This window comes from Malaya genurostris, chromosome 1, assembly GCF_030247185.1.
Source record: "Malaya genurostris strain Urasoe2022 chromosome 1, Malgen_1.1, whole genome shotgun sequence".
In the NCBI taxonomy this organism is placed as follows: domain Eukaryota; kingdom Metazoa; phylum Arthropoda; class Insecta; order Diptera; family Culicidae; genus Malaya; species Malaya genurostris.
This window is the reverse complement of record NC_080570.1, coordinates 147,286,540-147,308,019: the sequence shown is the minus strand read 5'-3', so window position 1 is coordinate 147,308,019 and position 21,480 is coordinate 147,286,540. Positions and strand designations below refer to the sequence as shown.

Below are 21,480 nucleotides of genomic sequence, written 5' to 3'. Positions count from 1 at the left end.
TTTCCTTTCGTTCACAGAGTCGCAACGCTGAAGCAGAACACAATGGACGAGCTTTGTGCGACGTTGAAAGAACTGATCAAGCATTCCTGCTTCCAGTGTAATCAAAGTGCGTACGAGGTAGACGCAACGCGGCTCAAAATCAATCAGAAAATTTTCGAAACTCTCAACCTACACTCACATCTAGCCTCGCTGCCCCCGGATGCTCCGGTTGTACTACTTAATTCGACTGACTGCTCGACCGACCTTTCGATGGCCATCGGTGAGCTGCGTCTTTGTGTCTCGATACTGTTTTGCTTCCTGCGGAAAGATATCACAGACAAACGGTTCCTGTCGGATGTTAAATCCTGGATCGGAAAGCTGGTGGCCACTCAGCTACGAATTGCCAACGCTCACGATCATCTGTTTGTACTGTTTCACGTTCTGCGAAGTCCCAGTGGTATTTCGAACTGGGCCACCAGAATGATTCAGCTGCCCGTCGGAGAGGACTTCCAGTGGGGCAGCACTCGATTTCAGCATGTTTTGACTGTGATGGCATCGATTCTTCTGCCGATCCGGAAGAGGAACGAGTTTCTGGAGAAGCTCAAGATGGACATGTCACGTTCGATCGATGTCGTGCAGGAGGAAATGTGGGCAATCGTAGACAGCGATGGGGAAGATTACTGTGGTTCGGATACGATTTCCGAATTGAAGGAAGGAGATTTAGTTGCACTGATTAATCAGATCCCCTTTGGAAATGTTTTTCGTGCGATGACTCAGACCGACGAACGGCTTGATGGATCGTTTCGATTGAATGAGGAAACCATTAGCGGAACGTATCTGCTAAAATCGATCGCATTTGGAGCGACTTTTGTTGAGCTGTTGGGAAACGGATTAATCACCTACGATGCCGATCGGTACCGGCAGTTTGCCAAACGAGTAGCGAGGTTGATCAAACATACCGTGTTCTATGGCAGTGACCTATACCGTATCTTCGAACAGCGTTGTAAAAGCTGCAAAGTAATGGCAGATCCGACTCAGCTCAGTAGAATCGGTTTGGAATTTGACATTTTTGTCGTTCGTTCGGCACAATACATATACCGTTCGAGAAAGATCGGGACGTGGCAATATTTGACGGGTTTCCCGTTTGACCAACTTAATATCAGCGCCCTGTGGAAACTTTACTACTGTTTACATCTAGACGAGTTCAAGGAAGAGCTGATAGCAGATGTGGACAATGACTTTCGGGGGTCTTGTGTTGGTGACGAGTGCCGCGAAAGGTTTCGAAATAGTCTACTGGAAATGCCATCCGAAGATCTGTACTATCTTCTACAGGTCTTCTCCAACATGGCACTGTCTAGGGATACGAGTGATTTCGATTTCATTGAAACTGTGGCTTTGAACCTGTTCGACGTAAGTTTTTTTTGCGTTGAATTCGCAACATAAAAAAATCTAGTCCTAACTTCCTTTCCAGATCGGATATCTTAATGAACACACCAAAGACTTTTGCTACAAAGCAGTTAAGGACCTGCTGTTCAATATTGTTTCCAAGTATCCTTCGTTGGTATCGAATTTACTACAATCTTTGAAGCAGGATGTTACCGCAGCCGATTCGTCAGCCATGTACATCTTCAAATCGCTTCCTCTGGACAGGTGGAAACCACTGTGGGCTGATTTTGAACTGCTTGCCACCTGGATCCTGAACTATTCCTTCGACGCAATACAAAGTTCGACGGCGCGGGTGATTCTGATTCACCTCAACTACAATTTTGATCAGTGAGTTTGCCACAGAAAATAGCTAAAATACGGTGTTTCCTAGTTTCACATTTCTTTCAGAAATGACGACCTGTTTTTACCACACGACATCCACGTTCGGATCGCTTGTCTCATCACCGAAGTGTACAGCAAACACGTTCCGGAAACACTCAACGGTTCCCAAGGATTGGCTGCATCCGTAAGCAGTTTGGTGAAGAACAAGACGGCCCAAGAACAGTTCCTTGCGTGGTGCTGGAACATGGTTGGCATGTTGCGGCTTCACTGCATGGATCAAAGTACGACGGCCATCAAGGAAATGGTGAAAAATCCCACTTTAATTCACCGCCATGTTCTCGAGATAGAGCGAGCCCAACAGATTTACCAGGGAGTTACCGAGAATCGTCCGTTGGCGATTTATTTGGCAATACTGATAAGCCAATGGGGACATTCCGTGCCACAAATTTGCCACAAAGGATTGGAGCAGATTCGGCTTTTGCTGAACGATCACCGCTATGCGGCGGTGGTGCGATGTCTTCAGTTAATCAGCCCCTTATTCTTGGAATGCCCGGACAGTTTGAGTCGTTGCGAAGCATTCAAATCTATCCTGTTAAGTCTGATTGCGGCCGATAGATATTATGCGCGATTTACCAAGGATCAATTCCAGTCGGAATCGAACACACCGGTGACTGAAATGCTCAAGTGTATGATTCTCTCGCAAATCACCAACTACACGCAATATGGACTAACGTCACCAACGCTGCTCATCAACGGTTGGCTGCTTTGCCTTAGTGAACTACCGAACTGGACAAAAGATTCAGCAGTACTCGGAATTCTAGATGCAATGCTTGGCGTGGCTTACCAATTTCCCGACTCGTGGCACTCGACGAAAGAGTTTTTCCGACCCTTCTACTCCGTAAGTATACTTGTTTTCATAACATCATAATGTCTGTATTCAAAAAAAAAAAGAGTATGACTTTTTACTGCTTGTGTAAAAATTTATGGGACTTGTGCTAAATTTCATCGCAATCTGTCAAGTGGTTATCGAGAAGGCTTCAAAGTGTGGATTGAAAATTGTTCCACTCGCTTCCACGGATGAAATCGTGACATATGATCACCTCGATCAGCAATCAGATTAGTAATTTACGTTTACCCGCACCTTACTTGTGTTTAGTCAACATAATCACGCTTCTTTCTGACATTTCTCTGGAGCTCGGGTGAACGGAACAACGCCAGGTCGCGCTAGCAGTTCAACATAAACTGCTAAGCACTGGTGAGTCAAAGACGAAACGTAAAATAATTTTGAAAATGGGTTTGTTTACCTTGCATAAATTTGGGGGTTAAATTACCTGCAAATTACCAATAAAAAAGTTGGAAATTCGCATTAAAAAAACTGTATAACTTAGAAAATTTTCATTAATAAAAAACACAATTTTGAAAATTTGTTTAAAAAATCTGCAAAACTTCAAAGGCTTGCAAAAAAACTCGTAAAACTTTTTAAGTTCGTATTAAAAAAACGCATTATTAGAAAATTTGCTTAAAAAGTCTGCATCACTTTGAAAATTGGCATAAACAATACCTCAAAACATTGAAATTCGCTTTAAATAGATGTATAATTTCGAATTTATAAAAAAACCACAAAATTTTGAAAATTTGCTTAAAATCCGCATCGCTTTGAAAAGTTGCATAAAAAACCGCAAATCTTAGAAAACTCACATTTAATAAATAAACACATGACTTTGAAAATTGGCATTAAAAAACCGGATATTTTTGATAAAACGCATAGAAACCTGCATAACTTTAAATACCTGCAAAAAAAAACAGCAAAACTTTCAAAAGTCGCGCATTAAAAAACGCATAATTCTGAAAATTTACTTGAAAAACCGCAAAGCTTTGAAAATTCGCAATAAAATAATTTCTAAATCCGCATTAAACCCCGCATTACTTTGAAAGTTATAATAATTTTGAAAATTTACTTAAAAAATTCGCATCACTTTGAAAGTTTGCATAAAAAACTGCAAATCTTAGAAAATTCGCCTTTATTAAATAAACACATAACTTTGAAAATTCGCATTGAAAACATTGCATAATTTTGAGAATTTGCTTAAAAAATTCACATCAGCCTTGAAAATTCGCAATAAAAAAAACCGCATAATTTCTAAATCCGCATAAAAACCAGCATTACTTTAAAAGTTGGCGCAAGAAACGGAAAATTTCGAAAATTCGCATAAAAAGACACATAATTTTGAAAGTTTGCATAAAAAATTCGCACCACTTTGAAAGTTTGCATAAAAACGGAAAAATTAAAAAAAATCGCATTGAAAAAAAACACAACTTTGAAAATTTGAATTTTTGAAAAATCGCCTAGAAACCTGCATAACTTTAAAAGTTTGCAACAAAAACGCAAAACTTTCAAAATTCACCTTAAAAATCCGAATAATTTTGAAAATTTGCTTAAAAAATTCGCATCACTTTGAAAGTTTGCATTAAATAAACCACAAAACTTTTCGCAAATTCGCAATAATAAAAGCCCACATAACATTGAAAATTCGCACTAAAAAACCGCATAATTTTTAAATTCGCATAAAAACCCGCATAACTTTAACAGTTTGCGAAAAAAAAAACAAAATTTTGTAAATTCGCATGAAAAAAAAAACGCATAATTTTGAAAGATTGCAAAAAAAAATCGCACCATTTTGAAAGTTGGCATGAAAAAACAGCAAAACTTTGGAAATTCGCATTAATAAAAAACCACATCACTTTGAAAATTCACATTAGAAAAACCTCATAAGTTTTAAATTCTCATAAACACCCGCATAACTTCAAAAGTTTACGAAAAAAATGAAAAAGCATTAAAAAAAAGCGTAAAATTTTGAAAATTCGCATAAAAAACCCATAATTTTGAGAATTTGCTTAAAAAATCTGCAGAACTTTGAAAACTTGCAAAAAAAACCGCAAAACTTTGAAAATTCACATTAAAAACCGCTTAGTTTGAAAATTTGCTTACAAAATCCGCACCACTTTGAAAGTTTACATAAAAAAACCGCAAAACTTTTAAAATTCGCTCTAAAAAATCCGAACCATTTTGATAATTTGCTTAAAAAATCCGCACCACTTTGAAAGTTTGTATGAAAAAACCGCAAAACTTTGGAAATTTGCACTAAAAACCGCATAATTTTAAAAATTTAAAAATCATAAATTTAAAAGCTTGCGAAAAAAAACATAATTTTGTAAATTTGCATTAAAAAAACGCATAATTTTGAAAGTTTGCATAAAAATTCGCACCACATTGAAGGTTTGCGTAAAAAAATCGCAAAACTGGGAATTCGCATTAAAAAAAAACCACATAACTTTGAAAATTCACATTAAAAAACCTCTTAATTTCTAAACTCGCATACACAACCGCATAACTTCAAAAGTTTGCGAAAAAACGCATTAAAAAAAGCGTAGAATTTTGAAAATTCGCATTAAGGGCTGAGGCCAGTAGGTCGCGTATAACCACGTGGCTCGCTCTGCGTATTACATTTCTCTCCATGCTCTCTCGCATATGTACAAAATGACTCTCGATGTGGCCGAGTGGCCAAGAAAGTTTTGATATTTTCGGTTACAAGTTTAATTACATCACATAAAATCCAATAAAGCTATCGCTTGTTTGGCAGCCTTGCTGAGCTGATTTTATTTCTCTCTTGTTTCGTTTCGTTACTAGGAAACAAGAGCAGAAAAAATGGTGCCGTCATAGAAAACGACTTACCTTCACAATAATAACATTCACTTCATTTTTATCGCGACAACATATATGTATTTATGCACTAATCGCATCTAAATTAAATTATCTGGAACATTGTCAGGATAGATTTTTGATCCATGCTTTTGAAGGCGAGATATTCAATGAACAAATTGGAAGACGGCGTATTCAGCTAAGCAATTCTTCCTTCAGAAAAAAGACTTTCCCGACCGCTAGAGTCAATGAATCATTCTGAAATTTTCACAGAATAATCTAAACTAATTTTCTAAGAGATTTCCAGATGGGTTTTTTGATATTCGTCACCGTTTCTGAGAAAATCCGATTTGAAGCGTGAAAATAGCCCTCTAAATCACCCTAAAACACACTGGCCTCAGCCCTTAAAAATCCGCACCACCTTAAAAGTTTGCAAAATACACAAAATTTTAAAAATTCGCATAAAAACCCATAATTTAGAAAATTCGCGTAAATAATCCGAACCACTTTGAGAGTTTGCATAAAAAACCGCAATACTTTAAAAATTCCCGTTAAAAAACCGCATAACTTAGAAAATTCGCATTGCAAAAACAGACACTAAGCAGCTCAATTTGAACTGCTCTGCACTGACGAGTCGGGGACGGAAACGGAAAGAATAGTAAACCTAAATTTTCTTGCTCTTAACTATTTGGTTTGCATCTGCGATATCTCGGTTTGAAACTATATTGTTGATGGTTTGATCGGAAAAAATCGGGATTTTTCAACGTGTAGCGGAAAATCTTACGACACGCGATTACGGAATAACACGGAAGGGAAATCAAACAAGTAACGAAATGGTTTTGACTTTATTTTACTTTGTTTCGGAGAAGTTCCGAAAGATGAAGCTTGACAAATTTGTCTAGAAGCACTTGTTTTGGCAGGCGATCTGTTGGTGTGGACAATTTAACATGTCATACAAAACGACCGGCACCATCAATGGCCAAATATATAAAGGAGAATGCCTCCAGAAGGTGACAGTCTGTTTTGGTCGGATCTGGCGTTATGCCTTGAAGGACAAACTCAGAAAAAACAGAAAGGGAGATGTTCAAAACGGCAAGGATTCTGAACAAGAGATGATGATAGTGTATAAGAGAGATTGTGCAAGTGTTGCTTAGGATTTGAATATCCATCCAAGGTGGAGGAGATTGAATAATCCAACTTTATCCTGAGAGCTTACAAAATTATTAATGAAACCATTTTTTGTCTGTTGCATTTTTTTCGAGTACAACCTTTAGTTTTTTATTGATAAACCGAAATTTTTTCAGCGCTTCGAAGATATTAAAATCACCAAAACGTCGGGACTGCTGACTCTGCTGGTTTCGAGCCCGATCGATTTGTTCACAACACCGTCGGCTTCAACTGTTTTCCTCTCGATCTTCACCCTCGAACTAGAGTACGAAATTACCGAGATCCAAACCCGCATATGGCACGAGATCTTGCGCTCCATCGGAATGCCGACCGTTTCATCCAAAGTGTCGCTGGATACGGCAGTAAGAAAATCTACTTCAATCCTAGGCTACCCTGCGTTTCCGGTTAACGCCCTGGCGTTGTTCAAACTGGCCAACCTGGTGGCAAGTTGTTCGATCAAGAACTACATGTATCCCATCGTGTGCCAGCTGTTCTTTACGATCTATCTTTCACGAATTCCGCTAGCACAGGATGAGGAACGGTTTGCTCACTTGTTTGGCATTGCCGATCGGTTCTACGAACAGAACGTGGGACTGATGAAACGCATCAAAAAACAACTGTACGAAGCCGAGTGCTATTACAATGCAGCATCCGTAAGCGAAACCGAAGAAAGGCAGCTTTCGTTCTACAACCACTGTACGAGATTTTTCAAGACCCTGCAGCTGTGGCTGGAAGATACACAACTGAACCGGATTCGGGCGCAATCCATCGACCTACCACCGCAGTTTGACTGTCACCGACTGGCTTCAATCTTCCGAGGTAATCGTGATCATTGGGTAGATTTAATCGATCTTCGTGGTATCCGAAACGATCATCGGGATTTGGCTAACAGTTGGCAGAAGCTTTGCTTTCGATATGCACCCAGCGTGGCAGCGATCAGTTCACCAGTTCGCTCCATCAATCCTAGTCTAAGTAACATTGACCTGCAAGATCCCAAGCAGTCGATATTCAAGCGTCTTGCAGCGTATGATGCACCCGTTCCTCCACCACCAGTGTTCAAAGCTGTCTCCTTAGCCAACCCCATCAATGTGGCCTCCCAAAGCTTCAGTGCCCTAATCTCTACCTTCAAGTCTGAATTTGCCATTTTGGATTCCTACGCGAAAAAGGAATTTCACGTTCTGTACAACGAACACCTACTGCTGGACTCTTCCTACCTGGAACTGGCTCAAAAACTCTACGTCAACGACGAAAAAATTGTCCGGAAAGATGTCGGTTGCTCGAGTAGTTGCAAAGCGGTCAGGAGAATCCCGATCAAGTACAGGGAAGCCAAATTGAACGAAAATGTCAGTGCAACCATGAGAGAAAATCGATCCGTTCACGAAGCTGCAATCAAGCGAGAGACGAAACTACCGGATGAAGTCGTGAAGGCTTCCGTGAGGATCGATGCCTTTCTGAAACAGCTGGTTGAAGTTTATCTCGAATTCAAGTTCAGCAGCGATGTGAAGGTGTGCGATAAAGTGAACAAAGTGGCGACCACATTGTTCTACGAATTCGTGGACAAAATGAACGATTACAATCAGCTGTGTCCTCTGACCAAGACGACCTGCTCGCTGGGAATCTCTCAGTTGGGGGTAAATATTTTTCCATCCGAGTTGTATAGCCCATTACGAAACAAAAACGATCATTCTTTCGTTGCAGTTCTTCATGCAAGAAAATCAAAACGAGGAAGGAATCAAGCTGTTAAATATCGCGCTGAAGCGTGCCGATTTAGTGAGTCTGATTACGGAACTGCTAGTGCCGGCTAACTGCCCTGCGCAGTATTTCCTGCGAATGTACGGTTTCATAATTGATTCGCACATCAAAAAGTGCGACACGCACGTTCTGTTTGTCCTGCTTTCAAAGTTTGACATCATCAGTTGGATGAATCGGCATCGGCCGAAGCTGGTCGATGTTAACCAACTGGCCGAACTGATTCTCCGGGGACTGGAGGGATGGAACCAACAAAATGCTCTACTTATTCAGGATGTGAGTGAAAAATGTTCAGTTCGATTGTTTGGTTTCTGTACTAACGTTGGTATTTCTTGCAGCTCCTTCAACGGCACCTGATCCATCTTTTTGAGTATGACTTCCCGGAACACTATGGCGATATCCTGCAGATGAGTTTGGTCGCTTCATCAAAGAAGAAAGTAATGCCTAAGGTTCTGTTGGAGTTGATCAATTCCATGCGGCGTATGGTCGGCTGTCAGCCAGTGGCATTCGGGCTGGGGTTGGTAGCCATTAAGGAAGAGTTCCGCGCTTTTGCCACCAAGCAGAGTGTTCTTTCGTACAAGGACATCATCGATACGACCGTTTTGCTGACTCAACACTTCCAGCAGGAACGTCTGAGCCACGGTTTGCACGGTTTATATCCGAAGCACAGCGATTACTGCGAGGTGATTTCACTGATGCTGGGCACGATGGGTCATGCAGCTGTGGTGGCCGCCGTTCACACCTATCCGGGTGTTTTGGCCGAAGATCGTAAGTATTGGTATTGGTCATTCTATGGACCGTCCTTATATACAAATAGACATGGCCTTTAGGCAAAAAAAAAACAGCTCAAAATATTGCTAAAACCTCCTGTTGCAAATCGTGATTTGGTGCGGATAATTTAGGTCATTTCGCAGCCGTAAAACTGAAGAAATTTTTTTAATGCCAAATATCTTAGAAACATCGCCCCAAACAAATGCAAATGAAACCAACATTCAGCTGCTTTGCATTCGAGTTTATTGGTTTGCATGCATTCATTGCATCTACAATTATTCGTATTCATGCCAATTCAATTAAGTCTCTGACATTACTCACCCGCCTGTTTTTTACTAGATTTTTTTTTATCATTGTCGGAAAATAACTACAATGAAAATAAGTTGCACGCTAGCATCATGTGCAACGTATTTGAACTACCATTACCTGTACAACACATGAAATTCATGAAAATATACACTTAACTCATAAAGTGAGTGTAAAAACTGTAGATATTGAGAGGAAACCATGCTACATTTATCTGAAATGCACATCAAAACGATAAGTTATATCGTTACCTCTAGATTCGATATGAATTTCATATCAATGTCACATTGTTTTCCATATAAATTTCAATTGTAACACGTTTGACCGAACCAAGTGTATTGCTCATACATTTGTGCTGTACTCATTCCACTAGAAAATGAGGTGTTTAACACATGAAGTTCAATTTAGTAGCAAAACACATAACATCCAAAAGAAAATTAAGCTAAGTGAAAAATAATCTAATCTTGCATCTTAATAAATTTTCTCATGAAATCTTAAAACAAATAGGTTTGGTTATGTATTGAAATGATAAAGCATATTAAATTGAAGCGCTATTTGCATATGAATCGTTGGTGCAAATTTTTATCAGTGTATCGAACGGTCAAAAAATTAGCATGCTTTAGAGCAACACGCTTACTTGTAGCTAGTCAGTTGCCCAAAATTGTGTTTTACCCAAAATAATCGAGAATAGGCTTGGTTACTTTTGCTCGCATTAAAAAAAAATTAGGTGTTTGGAGCTTTAAGCAACTATTACACAAGGCAATGTCATTGTCAAAACGGATTGTCGAAAATATTTCCATAAAACCGAAACCGTTAATCAATCCGACAATACTTTCTCTCCAGAAAGCAAACTGCTTAGTTGAGTGTTGCACGAAAATGACATAACCTCACAAAATGAGCTGGATAAACATCATTTTACACGATTTATTAATTTTAGTTGGTTTGACGTAAAGCCGCCATAAGTTCAGTTTATGCAATGACTGAACGGAAACATATATTGGAGAAGCCAAATGAATTTCGCCACTCTGAATCTTGTTTTAGTCACTCTAAAACGCTAGTCAGACATAGTAGAACGTACATCGAACATGGTCTACATCCTGGCCGTCACCCGATCGATACCTTCAAAAAAAAAATCATTTGACAGTTATCAGTGGTTTGTTTACATACCTGTTCATTCCGTATCAATCCATTCTGTTTCATTTTGTTCCATTCTTTCCCTATTTATTCTTGTATCATCATGTTCAGGAGTGTTCTTGTTCTAGATGGAGAAATTATGTCAGTTTTAAAATCTAAATCTAGAAATTTTATCAAAATAAACTGCCAGCCCCAGCAGCGTTTTATCTGTGTTTCAAATATAGAAAAAAAAAAAGAACGGCAATGTAACAGTTCGACTGAAAAGTTCGTATCGTTTAATAGAAACACACATTTGTTTGCCAAAATTCGTTTTTATTATTCAACATAATTGCCATCAGAGGCGATACAGCGATTATAGCGATCTTCCAACTTTTCGATACCATTTTTGTAGTACGATTTTGGGAACGGGTATAGCGTGATGGGTAAGTCGATGCCCTTTCACGCAGCCCACCTGGGTTCGATTCCCAACCCCGCACATAGGGTCAGAAAATTTTTCTGGCCCGGAGAGGCGAATGACCTTAAGGTTAAAACCTCTATAATCGAAACAAAAAAAAAAGTACGATTTGTCCTTTGCCTCAAAATAGGCCTCAGTTTCAGCGATTACCTCTTCATTGCTTCTAAATTTTTTACCAGCAAGCATTCTCTTGAGGTCTGAGAACAGGAAAAAGTCACTGGGGCCAAATCTGGAGAATACGGTGGATGAGGGAGCAATTCGAAGCCCAATTCGTTCAATTTCAGCATGGTTTTCATCGACTTGTGACACGGTGCATTGTCTTGATGAAACAAAACTTTTTTCTTCTTCAAATGAGGCCGTTTTTTGAAATTTCGTCCTTCAAACGCTCTAATAACGCTATATAATAGTCACTGTTGATGGTTTTTCCCTTTTCAAGGTAGTCGATGAAAATTATACCATGCGAATCCCAAAATACAGACGCCATAACCTTACCGGCCGATTGTTGAGTCTTTCCACGCTTTGGGTTCGGTTCATCGCGTGCAGTCCACTCAGCTGACTGTCGATTGGACTACGGAGTGAAGTGGTGGAGCCATGTTTCGTCCATTGTTATATATCGACGAAAAAAATCGGTTTTATTTCGATATAACAGCTCCAAACACTGCTCAGAATCATCAATTCGTTGTTGTTTTTGATCGATTGTGAGCTCACGCGGCACCCATTTTGCACAAAGCTTTCTCATATCCAAATATTCGTAAATAATAATTTCCAACACGTTCCTTTGATATCTTTAGGGTGTCAGCTATCTCGATCAACTTCACTTTACGGTCATTGAAAATCATTTTGTGGATTATTTTCACGTTTTCATCGGTAACAGCCTCTTTTGGACGTCCACTGCGTTCATCGTCTTCGGTGCTCATATGACCAGTACGAAATTTTGCAAACAACTTACGAAATGTTGCTTCGCCCGGTGCAGAGTCTGGATAACACTCATCAAGCCATTTTTTGGTATCGGTGGCACTTTTTTCATCAAAAAGTAGTGTTTCATCAACACACGAAATTCCTTTTTTTCCATTTTTTTCACAATAACAAAAGTAGCTTCACTCAAAATGCAATATCTCACAAACTAATAATCAGACAGCTGTCAAATTTATACACGTATCTTTAGAAGGTTGGTACTAACTGAAAATGGTATGGATTAAATTCTAGTGGCGCCCTCTCATAGAAACGATACGAACTTTTCAGCCGATCTGTTATACCAGTTTTAAATTTGACAGTAGAACTGTTCGAATAAATAAAACTAAAACGGCTTGCTGGGGATACGTTTGTTCCAGTTTCATTTTAATTATAGACCACCTATGAATTTGCTCTTACATTGTGTTCCTTGCCATTTCAATGTTTCCCCACTGAGAAAGCGGTTAAATTTTGTTCGGAGTTTGTTAAACGACTTACAGAACGAAATATTCGTTCAGTTTGTTGGAACGATTTGTTGTTGTTTTTTTCTACAAAACTAGTGTGAATATTGAGTGTTTTCTTCATATAAAACGAAAATTTGTTGTTATTCTATGCGATGTTGAAACTAGGTAGAAACTTTTTACATTCTTCAGTAAAAATAGTCCAACAGGGCTCCAACTCCTTTTATTGAAAAATGCGCAACATTGGACCTCCTGCCGAGTTTGTTCAACGAACAAAAAAAAATGGCGCGCGATTCAATGGTCTGTTTCAAAATCGGCAAACGAAAGTCCCGCATCGGACTCCCGTTGGATGATTTATTGGACATTCATTGGGCCAACGTATTGAACCAATAGAGGATTTCCTTTTGATGATTTTTTCTTAGAGGGTCACTATTCAGTTGCAATATTTAAAGCTCCAAACTCATCACTTCACTTGAATTTCACCGTGAAATGATACCGATAATAAGGGCCATTGTGTAAGGGTCACTGTTCAATTTTTGGGTTTTTTAGTCTCTTCAAGCATAAATTTCTTCGGTAAATAAAAAAACACAAATTCAACAGTCACAATTTGGAATGAGAATTTTGATATACTCACAAATCTAGGCCTACTATGAATACGAATGTTACCTCCACAGTTACAACACGTACGCTTCGACCAGTGTTGTACCGACGACACGACCAGGCACTCCGAAGAAAAATCAGCATTAAAGCTGTTCGTTAACGATTCACCGCCAGTTACCACAAATCTAGCGACCCCTTGTAAATGATAAAAATAATCTTCTCGAGCAACACTGTTTAAGTTGCTATAGACTAGTTACCAATAGAGGCGTGCAAAACAGCTCATTTTGGTGAACAGCTCCGAACCGATCAGCTCACCAAAGTGAACCGATTCGATGTATCAGCTCATCAGCTCTTTTATTTTGAACTTAAGGTTCATTTTGTGCGCCGTTTTTCTTATGCACCGGTTTTTTTTCAAATGCATGATCGAAATTGAATCATTGATTTGCAATGATGCAATGAATGCCATGCGAAATAATTTATCTTCAATTGATGTCGACTAAATTGAATCTCTTAAAGAGCCGAAGATCCGATCAGCTCGTAGCGTGTTCCCTGCGTCATAATGCAGTGAACTGGGTAGCAAATGAGTGAGCTGGTGAGCTGCGGTTCTTTTAAAAAGAGCTGTGAGCTGTCAGCTCACTTCAATGATTCGATTCACTGGAACAGCTCAGGAGCGAATTGCCCATCTCTAGTTACCAAGGAACCCCAAAACAAATAAACATGTTTTGAAAGCGTTGGAATAGTTCTATTAGTGTTAAAATTTGTCCAAATTAGGCAGAAATGCATTTAAATGAACTCGATTTTCGGAATTTAATCGAAACTATGGATGAAACCAACGAACGAGGACAATGATTTGCTTCCAGCGATTCATCCGTACACTTCAACTGCTAGCTTTTCTGGGCAGTAGGATTCGGTGTAATATGCCGGTGTCAAAATTGTTTTGTGTCGATTGATTGCGCAGCAGTGGAAACAGTATTTCACCTTGTTGGCCACTATTCGAGGATTACTAGTGGAATTCCACAAAGAAATCATTTTACCGTACGTTATGCAGGTACCGCAGAGCACTAGCCTCGCTCAGCTCGTTGTCGGTCATTTCCATGTCTTCCTCGTTGGTTTGCGCTGAGCTGTTATCACACAACGGTTTCAAGTCAGCAGTGAGTTATGCATCCCAATGTCCCTAAGACCTGAATTTTGAACTTGGCTTTATAAAAGACATAACTCATACTCTTCAATTTTTACATTACGCTCGAGGCAGGTAAATCCATTGAAATGTTCCGTAATATAATAACCGATCTGAAATTTATTTTGTTTACATTCATCTTGCCTTCGATACGCAGTAACCAAGGTTATGGTGACTGTTAATCAAAATCAATAAATATATCAACTTGTGCTGCCAGTTTAAAAAAATTCACTAGCGTTTTCGATTTGACATTTCCAGTTACTGAGGGGTAGTTAAATTTACGATACAGTTTTGATAGACGAGTGGCAGGTCGTGTCGTCGGTTGTACCTAGGAAAATTTGCGACCGGGGAAAAACTTGATTTATCGCTCCCATCGTTGGTTTAGTGAGCAAAACAAAAAGTTTCCCTAATTCCATCTCATCAACGTTGCACCGGGGGCAAATGCCATTCTTATTTTTATCGCCTAGGTTCTTATCTGATTCGTATTCTAATTTCGTTTATGCCTAGAGACCTCCAATCACGTTCAGTTTTACGGGCCGTATCTCGTCAATCTGAGTCGAAACGGAATTAAACCCATCTAAATCGTCCGAAATTTGAGACGAACTTCATTTCGATTATTAGATGGATTCGTGTCATATTGACGTTAAACTGAATGTGTATGAGAGCCCTAACATGTGTTCCTAGTGGTGTGTTAACAAGCTCACCAGTTAAATCAGTTGAAACCGACACCCTGTCACGACGCCATCTTGATGAGATCAAAATCGGAACTTCAAAATTATCTGATTGCAACGTAAACAAACAAACAGTAATGCGTTTACCTTGTTTAGTGCACGAAAATTAGTGAATTTCGGGTCGACTCTCTCACAATAACTTGTCGGTTTACCTAAAACACAGCAGACAGTGTATTGGGACATTAAGTGGAGATAATTTTCACAGTTTGATAGTCGCGATGAGTATCAAAACATCACAGTGTTTGGGGCTCGAAACGCGAGGGGCTCAACGTAATCGGTATACTTTCAAATGGCTGGTGCTCACATACCGGTGTCAGATGGGTGGTTGAAACCTACTAAAAAGAATATTTCTTCCCTAGTTATCAACTGGCTGTGGCCTGCGCTGTGCGATATGTTCTCACCCTGGCTGATCCCGTACTTCCCGCAAAACATGAAACAACAGTTGCAGCTGGCAAATTGGATACAGCAGGTCGCAGGTGACAGTACGATTTTGCCACCGTGGAGTGAGCTTCATGCCGACACCGCATTCCGAATGGTCAAAGTATTCGAACACTGTCTGCAGTACCTGATGGACACATTCCCCTTCACTAGTGCCATTCTGGGGCACCTTTTCTACTGGTACGAACTGAACTTTGCACATCCAGTCTGTCCCCGGTTTGTGGTCCTCCCCATTCATACCAATTTGATGAACCTAGCCTGGGATCGGTTCCGGCCTGCACCGGGTCACATTACCGGATTCAGTCGCATTTTACAGCAGTTCATCCCGGAGAGCCATCTTTTTGTGGGGCACATCTTTATCCGAATCGCGTGGACTCCTTGGTTGCAACAGAACATACAAACGTGGGACTATCAACTCCGATATCAGATGCTTTCGTCGCTGTTGATGATCTTCGTTAAAATATCGTACGAACCGAACGCTCGGGATGGTCTGAAAATCGTTACGTTGCTACAGGAAGCCTGCGACTACCCGTGGCATCTGCTGGAATACCAAGGCGTCGAAGCGGTTCTCGATTGGTTCGTCCTATCAGCGGAACCCTCGGTGGTTCTAAAAATGCCATCGGAAAACGAAGCTGTTGACAGTGCCATGCTCGATTTGCTACAGGTTGCCTCCGCAATGAAATTCAATCCGAGCAATCCGCTGGAATCATCCACGTTGCAGTCGCAGATACAAACCAAACGAATTCTGTATGTCAGAACAACGGTTCGGCTATTGAATGCCTGTGGATCCAAATATCAAAAGTTACTGGGAACGAAACCGGGAGTACAGGCGTTTCAAAATGCTGTGCTGGGACTTCTGAATATGATCGAGACGGTCCTGTTGCAGATTAAATCGACCAAGGATCGTGAATTCGATGCGAAGAATCTAGTGGCCGAAGTGGTTGTTTCGCTTCAGGCGCAGGGAGAATACAGTCGGAAGTAAGTGGCTTAATAACTGAATGTAACCGCGTTAACGTTTTTTTTCGATAATCAGATTGTTCATCGATGCCCTCATCTTGTGGATCGAGAACTGCCGAACCAGTGATAGCTATATGATCCCCTCGACCTTGGATGCGCTCGGTTTGTGCAAAAGCTTTACGGTCAATATGTATCTACTGTTGGAGGAAGTCATCTACCATTACTTCAGTAAATCGTGGCGCGGGCAAACCACCAACGAAGGTGACCCGATTTTGGACGCATCTTGGACAAAGGTAATCCACAGAGTTGGACCGAGAACCGTTAAAGCTTTCGACGAACAGGTGTTGGTTAAACAACGGTACCTTCTTGGACTACATCTGGTGGTGTTGCAAAAATTGCAAGAAGCACCAACGAGTGGCGACAAAATTTTAATCCTGCAGAAACTGTTTCGACTGATTGATGACTTAAAAGTTAGGTTTGTTTTTTTTTTTTAGATACGAATATGGCAACGAGCCTAATCATTGATAATTTATTTTCAGTGAATCGGATGAGACCAAAATGATTTTGCTTTGGAGCATGATGGTAGTGATTGGTGTGGAAATCTGGAAAGAAAACTTCAACAGCCATAGCCATCTGCTGACTTTAGCGCGCTATCTGCAGTGTTGTTCCAAGGAATCGGAAAGCTGGGGAGAAGGGCTGCTGGGTGCAATCGGCATCCGTAAGGATGGAATCAGTATCCGAAGGAAGATACTGGCCAAATGCCTTTCATGCATTGTGTTCCTCCTGTTTAGCGAAGACGTGGTCGAAGCTGTGGAAACGATAGACGGTCCTCCATCGATCGGCTCCAACAATCGGTGCCGGGAATACGTACAGGCCATGGCCGACCTGAAGCAGACGTTGGCTAACAAGAGATTTGCCGATGTGCACGTGAGAACGCGAGCGGCTATCAATTTGATTGAAAATACCGCCATGGTCACGCACATCGGACAGAATGTGTTCAAAATTTTGAGGTTGTTCTGCGACGAGCATTTCTTTCACTCGGTGGAGTTTGTCTGGAAGGCATAAAGTAACGAAGATGAATGTTTATATTATTGGTTCATCTATGAACCATTGTTGGTGATAATGTTTATGCTGGTTGTAACGTTTCCTGAAGGAACTAACTTAACTCTTCAATGCGAGAGGTTATGAAGGATTTCTATGGTTTAGAAAAAACTATATCCGATTTTAATTATGAAAGCGCCTGAATATCTTTATTAAAACATATATAGCTTATTTTTGGCTTCTGGGCTGTGAAAACCAATGTACTTATCAACAAAAACTTAAAAAGAATTGCCTAACCTATACCTCGAACGAAACCATCCCTCTCCGATTCCGGCATCTCGACCAGATCACATTCCATTGTTAGACGAAAGCTTTCCAGAAACTTAGGTGTAACACTGTCCACACTCGATTCGTCACCCGTTTCGACGCTCATGGATGTTACTCCCTTACCGGGAATCCCACACGGGACAATGTGCTCGAACCAGCGCAGATCGTTGTTACAGTTCAAGGCCAGCCCGTGCGTTGTCACATACCTGCTTGCGTGGATCCCTATGGCGCATATCTTTCTTTCTTTTACCCATACACCAGTATCTTCCGTTGTCTGTGCTTTTATTCCGTACTGCCGGCAGAGTTCAATTATAGTTTTTTCAATGTGACAAACGTACCAGCGAATACTAGGTTGAAAGTTTTTTAAATTGAGCAACGGATAAGCTACTAGCTGGCCTGGTCCATGAAATGTGATTAGACCTCCACGATTAGTACGAACAAACTGCGCTCCGAGGGCTGTCAGTCGTTGTTCTTCCTCCGGTCCGTAATCTTTCGTTCGAATGCCTATGGTGTAAACTGGGTCATGTTCCGTGAGAATCAATACGTTTTGGAACGGTCCGGTTGAGTTATTTATAACTATTGAGGAAATGGTACTTTGCAAACTAAGTGACTTCTTATAGTCGAGTTTACCGGCCCTCAGAATGTGCACCAGGCGAGACATTTTTCTTGAATATACCTTAATAAATAAAATCCGATCTCGAGTTCTGTTCTACTGTTCCGGTGAGGGAGAGCTCAGTTCCAACTCATGACGTTCCTGTTCCAATTTCAGCTCCTTCTCGCGCAGTTTGAGGTAGATTTGTTGACCAATCTGTAGGATTATAATGTAAACAGAAAAATACACATAACAATCTTGAAAACGTAACAAACCTATAAAAAATTAGTGAGTTACTGAGTTCCTATCCTGAGTTTACTTCGAGCATTTTGAGTGACAGCAGCGTTGTACTAAATGAACTCAATTTAAAATGCCGACTGATTTTCGAGTATTTTGGTAGAGGAATTTCTAACATAATTTCGTTTTTGTGTAAAATGGCAAATAATAAAAAATAACAACATATAAATAGTCACATATGAATTTTTGTTACGAACTGATGAATAATATTACTTTTTGATTTGATTCTGTTGTTTGGTACTTTTTTAAGGAAACATACGGTAATCAATTAGAAATAACCGATGTTTTGGTACACGCATTTAAATTTACAAAAATTATGTAATTTTTTACGCATGTTTCCATTACACAATTCTCTAAATAATATTACAATTCATACAGTAAATCAGAATATTCGCCGACTATGGTAAAAATCATACTGTCCGTATGGTAAAATTGGCTTCCATTTACCGAACTTCTGTTAATACCGACTGTCGTTCAAACTAGCCGTCAAACAGTTACTAAAATTCTCAGCAAGTGTATTTTTATTTACGAAACGGAATAAAAATCTAGAAAAGTTCGTTGAATAAATTGAGGTTTCAAAACAGAACTTCTCAAGGCAATTTTTGTACTTATATGCAGAAAATAACTTGTCCACTTGTTGCCACGCATAACTTCTAGTAGACTCGACGAATTGTGTGGTTAGGTCGCAATTTTTTCCCGATTTTCAATTTTTTTGCTACTGATGCACATTTTTTTCTTTTTTCGGGATATGTAGGACAATAAACCCGTAGCCACCATCTCTAACTTGCTTCGCTCATTTCTGTGGAAAATATCCAAATCCGAAAAACACAATTGTAAATTGGAAATTTGTGTTTTTTTTTAATCCATTCCATCCATTTAAATTCAGAATTTCAGAATCACGAAATATAAAAAAACGATCAAATAATTACCGAACCATTCGTTAGATGATTCTATTTAGTTTACAGAATTGTTCGGTAATTGTTTGACAGTTCAACAAAATTTTTATTACCGAACGGTCAGTAATGAATTGAATTACCGAACGTTCGGTAAAAAAATTACCGAATACTGCAAACATTTATAAGTGTGTGGATCACAAAAAATTGAGCGCTTTTATAAATACTTCCAAATATTTTTTAAGTTTTGCGGTTTTTCATGTGAATTTTTTTTAATTCAAATTATTAATTTTCAAACACAATGTTTTTTTTTCATGCGAATATTCAAAGTTATGCGGTTTATATTATGCGAATGGGAAAAATTTTGCGTTTTTATTAGGCAAAGTTCAAAGTTTTTTTTCTATACAAATTTTCAAAATTGGATGTTTTTTTACGGAAATTCTCAAAGTTATAGGTTTTTAATACGAATTTTTAAAGTTGTATTTTTTAATGCTAAATTTCAGAGTTATACGGTTTATTATTCCAATTTTCAAAGTATTTGGATTTTTACACACAAACTGTCAAAGTTATGCGGGTTTTATGCGAATTTTTGAAGCTACGCGATTTTTCATGCAAATCTTCAGTTATGCGGTTTTTATGACAAAAATTTCAGTTATGTTTTTTATGCGAATTTTCAATGTTTGCTTATGCAAGCTTTTAAAATTATGCGAGTTTATTATGCAAATTTTAAAAATTATGCGGTTTTTGGAGTGAATTTTTAAAGCCATTTTTTAATTTGAATTTTCGAAGTTATGCGGTTTTTGAAGCGAATTTTCGAAGACATTCGTAAAAAAGACTAGGAAAGACACTTTTGTCTAGTTCTTACTTTCCTGTCTAGTTATTACTACACAATTCAGTTAGCATGCAAAGTAGCACTTATAACTAGATTAAAACTGGGTCTAAATAAACAACAAGAAAAAAGTTCCAACATGAAATATTAAAAACCACTTACATAAGCATCCACCGCAGCATACATCTTCTGGTCATTGCTCAACGGCAGCACATGCCATTTGCTCATGCGTACCTTTTTGTTCTTATCGATCCGGAGCCGGCATACCTGCAGCACCAACCGTTCCATGCTCCACAGACCGGTCGATCCATGGATCTGATTGTACCACTGGCCCAAATCGATACACTGGGCAATCATCGTGTCGGCATTGGCTTCCGGGAAATGTCGTGCCAACTTGCGAAAATCATTCTTCACATTGACCCCATGAAGTTGAACTCTCGGGTGCAGCAGAAGCTGTAACATCGCAGCCGGCAGTTTCTTCACACAGGAAATTTGAAACAGATAGCAGCAATCGGTTTCCGCGCAAAGTTGCATCAGAGCCGTTCGACCCGGACCAGTTTGGAAACTGAAGGGCCACTCCAGATCGAATGCTATCGGCACTTTGCTCTGTTCGGGGGTTTGCTTCTCCACCCACTGCAGTAGCTGGTCACAGGCGTAAGCCATGTCACGCCAGTCAGTGTAGTAATGAATTTTACCTCGATAGTCAATGAACGGTACATCGTCAATATTTATTTTCACTTCGCGGTCACGTTTGGGCTCACCCTCGTCTGGCAATTTGAAGTTGCTGCGCAACCTTCGCTTAGGAATGTTTTCTTGATTCGATTCATCGTTTGTAGATTGCTGTTCATCTTTCACCATTAAGTCCTGGTTCTGCTTGCTATCTGAAAGTGTGGTCTTTTTACTCACTGGCGAGTTTTCGGCATCACGCATCCACAACGGAAGGGTTCTTTTGGTGGACATTTCAAGAATGACTGTTGCAAAAGAATTACAAAAAATTAGCAACAAACAAGTTATTAACATGTATCTATACCTTTTTAATTATATGGAAGAAAACATTTTTCTCGTATAACCAACTAAAAGAATAAAATTAATAAAATTACTGAAGCTATATTTGTATACAAATTCTTAGAGCATATTCCGATTGCGTAAAAACCGCGCG

General features: G+C 39.6%; 3 protein-coding genes across 3 annotated transcripts in view; 1 reads left to right on the top strand and 2 right to left on the bottom strand.

Moving 5' to 3' along the window:
* Positions 1-17,638, top strand: part of LOC131426139 (ectopic P granules protein 5 homolog) — a 24,311-nt gene extending 6,673 nt beyond the window's left edge. Inside the window, exons 3-11 of the mRNA XM_058588594.1 lie at positions 18-1,389; positions 1,451-1,752; positions 1,813-2,644; positions 6,751-8,244; positions 8,312-8,638; positions 8,701-9,130; positions 15,307-16,363; positions 16,419-16,817; positions 16,882-17,638. Coding sequence (XP_058444577.1) covers positions 18-1,389; positions 1,451-1,752; positions 1,813-2,644; positions 6,751-8,244; positions 8,312-8,638; positions 8,701-9,130; positions 15,307-16,363; positions 16,419-16,817; positions 16,882-17,407 — 6,739 coding nt within the window. The 3' untranslated portion in view covers positions 17,408-17,638. The remainder of the gene's footprint in view (positions 1-17; positions 1,390-1,450; positions 1,753-1,812; positions 2,645-6,750; positions 8,245-8,311; positions 8,639-8,700; positions 9,131-15,306; positions 16,364-16,418; positions 16,818-16,881) is intronic.
* Positions 17,565-18,565, bottom strand: LOC131426141 (putative lipoyltransferase 2, mitochondrial). Its single transcript, XM_058588597.1, has one exon. The coding sequence runs from the start codon at positions 18,369-18,371 to the stop codon at positions 17,676-17,678; it is 696 nt and encodes a 231-aa protein (XP_058444580.1). The 5' UTR covers positions 18,372-18,565; the 3' UTR covers positions 17,565-17,675.
* On the bottom strand, positions 18,384-21,480 carry LOC131426140 (3'-5' exonuclease). The gene is made up of 3 exons (XM_058588596.1): positions 21,352-21,480; positions 20,484-21,292; positions 18,384-18,518 (listed from the first exon to the last, which is right to left on the bottom strand). Exons 2-3 carry the CDS (start codon positions 21,279-21,281, stop codon positions 18,420-18,422), a joined length of 897 nt encoding a protein of 298 aa, XP_058444579.1. The 5' UTR covers positions 21,282-21,292; positions 21,352-21,480; the 3' UTR covers positions 18,384-18,419.